At 39.9% G+C, this 5,142-nt stretch overlaps 1 protein-coding gene across 1 annotated transcript in view; it reads right to left on the bottom strand.

Moving 5' to 3' along the window:
• Positions 1-5,142, bottom strand: part of slc18a2 (solute carrier family 18 member 2) — a 45,331-nt gene that overhangs the window by 35,805 nt on the left and 4,384 nt on the right. The window contains exon 5 of the mRNA XM_008306834.1: positions 2,930-3,266. Within this exon, the coding sequence (XP_008305056.1) occupies positions 2,930-3,266 (337 nt within the window). The remainder of the gene's footprint in view (positions 1-2,929; positions 3,267-5,142) is intronic.

Here is a 5,142-nt window from a genome sequence, read left to right as displayed (position 1 = left end):
ACTCCAGTGCCACTTTAAGATGCAGTACCAGCAACACCAGCTAAATGCTGGCTGCAAACATTTACTGGCGGACCACTCAAAAAACAACACCCGAAAAACAAAAAAATAAAATAAAATAAAAAGTCGTAATTATTGTTCTCTGCACCTTTTTCCTGTAACAGTGTCAGAGTCTGTCCCACTCATATATGTTAGTGGAAATTTGAGTGACTCATCTACTGTGCAGCTATCCATGCACAATTAGACAAATGCACATGCAAACATGCACAATCAGGAATTCTGCTCTATTTAATTCATCTGGATTGGATCTTGTAGCTCACATAATAGTACACCCTCAAAACCACCTCAATGTGTGACATGTGCAGCATTTCACAGTATCTGTCTGCCAACATCTCAAAAATGGAGCTCATACTGCAGATGTGCTGGATGTTGCCTAGATAAGACCAGAAATGTTGTTTGCTTTGACCTCTGTAAATACAAGGGGAAATTACAACCACAATTTTGGCCTTGGGCTTGAAAGATATCTGTCAAGCCTGAGAGGAAACCTATCATATTGTGATACTGTTGCTCGTCATTCTGCTGTATGTAATCATTTCCTCTTCAATGATTTTTTGTCTTTTCTGTTTAACATTTATGACAGCATATCATAAAATGTTTACACTGACTTATATCAGGTGCCAGAAATAATCAGTGATGTTCAAGATTGTTTTTTAAAGCGGGTTTCTTACATAAATTAAATTGAGCTAAACATCAAAGTTGCATACAGTCGTGAGCAAAAGTTTACATACACTTGTAAAGACCAAGTAGACCATGGCAGTCCTAAGTTTCCAGTTACTTAATTCTAGCTTCTCTGGGAATGCCTTGGGATCCCTCAGGAGGAGTTGGAAAGCATTGCTGGGGGGAGGGAAGTCTGGAATGACCTGCTCTGCACAAGTGGAAGAAATAGATGGATGGATGGATAATTGTAGCTTCATTCTGCTATTTCAGATCTTTGTTGAGCTCCCCAGACTTCCCCACTCTAATGCTTGTGGCTAATTCTGAGTGTATCAAATGGGCTCTATTTAAACTGGCTCAGAGGACTCACCAGCTGCAGTCAAATGTAATCATTCACGAGAAGTCGAAAGGACAAGCCACTAAGAAAATTTGTTTAACACAGTTTTCTACATCATCAAAACTGATTATTTAGATTGTATGTGTACTTTTGACCCAGACGATTTTGTCATGTTTCTAGAAAACCTATAATAAATCTGAAAAAAACCTAACTGCTTAATTGTCTAGTGCTTTGCTAAAGCACACGAGAAAGCTTATTAATCAGATTCTTTACATGGAAAATGAGACAGGCTCTTAATGTTAGAATTCCTCAGCAACGGTTGACATGTACATTAGTTATGTGTATTTGCAAGCACCATTGTTTAGGCAGGGCGATATTTTCACATTTTAAATTACACAAATGTTCGGCTCTCTTAAATCACCTGGAAAACAATCAATCAAATGGCTGCTCCATATAAAAGCTGCAATAACATCCAAGCTACAAAGTCCAAGGAACTCTTTGTAAAAAATTGTGGTGAGGCATTAGATCAGGACAAGGGTATAGGATCATTTCTAGAGCTTTGACTTTTCCTAGAACCACAGCGACACACATAAATGATGGTGTAATGACAGAGGTTTGGAACCACCATGACTCTTTTTAGAGTCGGGGCCTTCTAGACAATTGGAGTAGCACAAGAATGACCTTATTCACAGCAATTACCTAAAACCCATTTTTACAGCGCTTCAGAAGGGCTGTGCACAGATCGAAGAAGCTACTAAAAGGATGACCAAACTGGCAGCACTTCGTCAGTCAGGCCTTTACAGTAGAGCAGGTAGAAGGACGCCACTCTTGGTACAACTCAGAAGACAGCCTGTTTGGAGTTGAAGATGCAGGGGGTTGCACATGGGATGTAAAAGACTCTAAGAGCACGAGGTTAAAGATTGACTGGTGTGATGAAACAAAACTTGAAGTTTTTGTGCAGAACTCAGAGCACTATGTCTGGCAAACACCAAGCACTGTGCATCACCTGCTTACACCGTCTGTACCGTGAAGCATGGTGGTGGCAACATCATGCTATAGGGGGGATTCTCACCAGTAGGGACAGGGAGGCTTGTCAGAGCTGGGGGGAGGATGAATGAACCCAAATACAGAGAGGTCCTTGTAGAAAACCTACTCCACAGTGCAGCAACCTGAGACTGTGGCAACGAGTCATACTGCTGGAACAATAAACCAAATCGTACACCCTAGTGAGGATGGGCAATCCGGCCAAAAAACCAGTTGAAGATCTGTCGGGGTAGAATTATGATCCACAATCTGAATCACAAATCTCCCCCCAGATTTAGTTGAACTCATGTGATCACATGAGTATTTGTGCATATAGCTGTCTGGATACAAAACATATGGCTCAAAACTGCAGATGATACCTTCACACCATTCAGCTCATCACATAGGCCAGATGTGTGAACTTGCACTTCCTCTCATACTGAGCAGAGTTACCACTGCAACAACAATTATCAGTAGGATAAACGAGCCTGTCTCATTACAGGCTAACCCCATACCATGTTTCCTATTTGTGGGCAAACGATGCAACAGTTAGTGAAAGTTTGGGCATTAGGAAGGGCTGCCAGGCTATGAAGAACGGAATAAACTGCCCAAATTCTGGTGTCCAAAGCGTATACAGACGTGTCCATAAAGATTAGGAGATGAAACTGCTACCAGAGGGGCGTTTACAAAGCACTGAACAAAGGTTCTGAATGCTTTTGTAAATGAGAGATTTACATTTTTCTGTTTTAACCAATTTGCAAAAATTTCTTAAAACTTGACAACTGTATACCCTAAAAAAAAAAATCTAAATTGATCAGTTGTAAATACCAGCACAGAGAAAAATGGCATAAAACCTACCTGTTAGTGAGTGGCCCTATGAAGGGGTTGGTCAGGAGCTGCACAGTGGCCTTGGAAGCAAACAGCATTCCCACTTTGACATTTTCATTCAGCAGCTTGCTGGTGGACTGGGGACAGTCAGAGGAGTTCTGTGGTAGCGCTGCAGCAGCAGGGGTTGGAGGGACCAGCTCAGTAGACTTGGCTGTGGTGTTGGAGCCTGACAACCTGACAGTGTTGTCGTATAAGGACACAATGCTGTGGAAGGATCCGGGAGGATCCTGCTGTGACAGGGTGTTGTTCCTCAGCGCTACATCTGTTGACTCATCCAGGTTGTACAGGTAGCTGGGAATTATGGGAACTGGTGGGCATACAGAGGCAAGAGAAGACTGATGCAATGAAATATGACATGACCACTGACTGATGCTCATTGGCATGATGCTAATCCAGATGTCAGTGCAACGTATGTCAGCAGAGAAAAACAAAGGTTCTTCAAGGATGATTCACAAGCACTACCCTAAAGAAACCCCAACTAAGCCAAGGTTTCTGTAACCATTTTATGGTTCAGGGATGCAAATCAGTCAAACACGAAACAGAAAAACAACTATGCCACATTTCTCACTCTGCCGTCGTGGTATCTATTCATGCCAATAGCTTCAGGTACCATGCCACTGCTCAGTACAATGGGCCAATCAGTGATGTTTGTTTACTATCCAGACTAACTTGGTCATTGTTTATGGACTGTTTAAATGCCATTTTACAAGGCTATGATTACCAGAAAAGATATCCTGCACAATTCCTGTGTGAGGCTGCTGGAGTAGTCTCAGAGGTTCCAGCTAAATTGTGTAGTCATGTGTGTAACAAAAAAGCAGATTACATGTAGGTTGTTTTTATTTCCACTGGAGTAGCATTAAAGTAGTATTAGTAAGTAGTAGTATTAAAAAGTGTGTTACAGCCATCATTCAAGCTGCTCAATCACTAGTTCAGGAGAGAGCTGGCAATGAGGGTGGAAAGAAGAACATGCAACACATGTTCCAGACTGAATCAGGTTCAGTTTTAGAACCCAAACAGCTCAAGGGCCAACACACAGGTATTTTAATAGCTTAATGGAATTTTATTTAGAGTGTCAGGAGGGTGAGGGAGTAATATAGAACAGCATCTTAAAGCAGACAGACTGTACACTTATTGATAAGACAAAACAAAAAGGTGGATGCATGCAGACATTCGGTTTGCACATGTAATAAAACAAAAATATGAGGATTAAAAATAATTTTGAAAACATGTTGAATAAATAAATTAGGATATATGCTTTTTAAGTTAGATAAGATAGCGTAGAACCACGTCAATGTTCTATGGTAATAATTAATTATCATTAAAAAAACACAAAAGGAAACCCTGATGCAACACCTTTTTATGTAATATTTTAGTCTTCTACTGTAAAACCTAGCCTAAAACCTATCAATCATCACGTTTTTTCTTCCTTTTTTTTAAACTTCTGTGCAGCCTGTAGTGAAACATGCTACAGCTACCAGCTCTTTAAAATGCAGGTTTGAATCTTTGGTTTTAATACTGTATAATAAAGCTTGACATTCAACAACCAAACTGCTGGCTCTGACAGAAGAAGAAAATCTATACAAAAATAATAATCATCACAGTAAAGAAGAGTAGGTACTGTTGTTAACTTTTGTGTTTGAGAAAATGAATTAGACATCTTAATTATGATCCTTCTGTACATTGACTGTTGATGATGCCAAGTCCATAATAAATCTAATTAGTCCATAAGGATGTATCGCATCGTCATCCATGCAATGTCCAGTGGTCAGAATACCCAATCTTCTCTTAATTCTGCCCTAATTCAGCAACTGTGTGACTATAAAATTCATAAAATGAATTTTCAGTTGCTCCATCAGTCACAAAAGCGTTTATAGTCTGTTAAGCCAGCCGGACACAAGCTGCATGTCTGGGCACAGCAAAGACGAGTGCTGAACAGTGATATGTTATATGGACTATATAACACCGGGAAGACTCATTATATGACTGAGTAGCAGATGTAACATATTAAGACGTGTAGCATTACTGGTGTGAGGTTGTAAGAAAACAAATGAATTGTTGATACCGTACTCAGTCACTAAATCCTTTTTACACTGTAAAACAAAACCTATTCATTGTTAATCTTATAATTATTTAAATATACAGATCAGAAATGACTTAAAGTGTTTATGAATGGAGAAGCTGAA

This window comes from Stegastes partitus, unplaced genomic scaffold, assembly GCF_000690725.1.
Source record: "Stegastes partitus isolate 25-593 unplaced genomic scaffold, Stegastes_partitus-1.0.2 Scaffold47, whole genome shotgun sequence".
In the NCBI taxonomy this organism is placed as follows: domain Eukaryota; kingdom Metazoa; phylum Chordata; class Actinopteri; family Pomacentridae; genus Stegastes; species Stegastes partitus.
The sequence above is the reverse complement of the archived record's forward strand: the minus strand, read 5'-3'. Positions and strand labels throughout refer to the sequence as shown.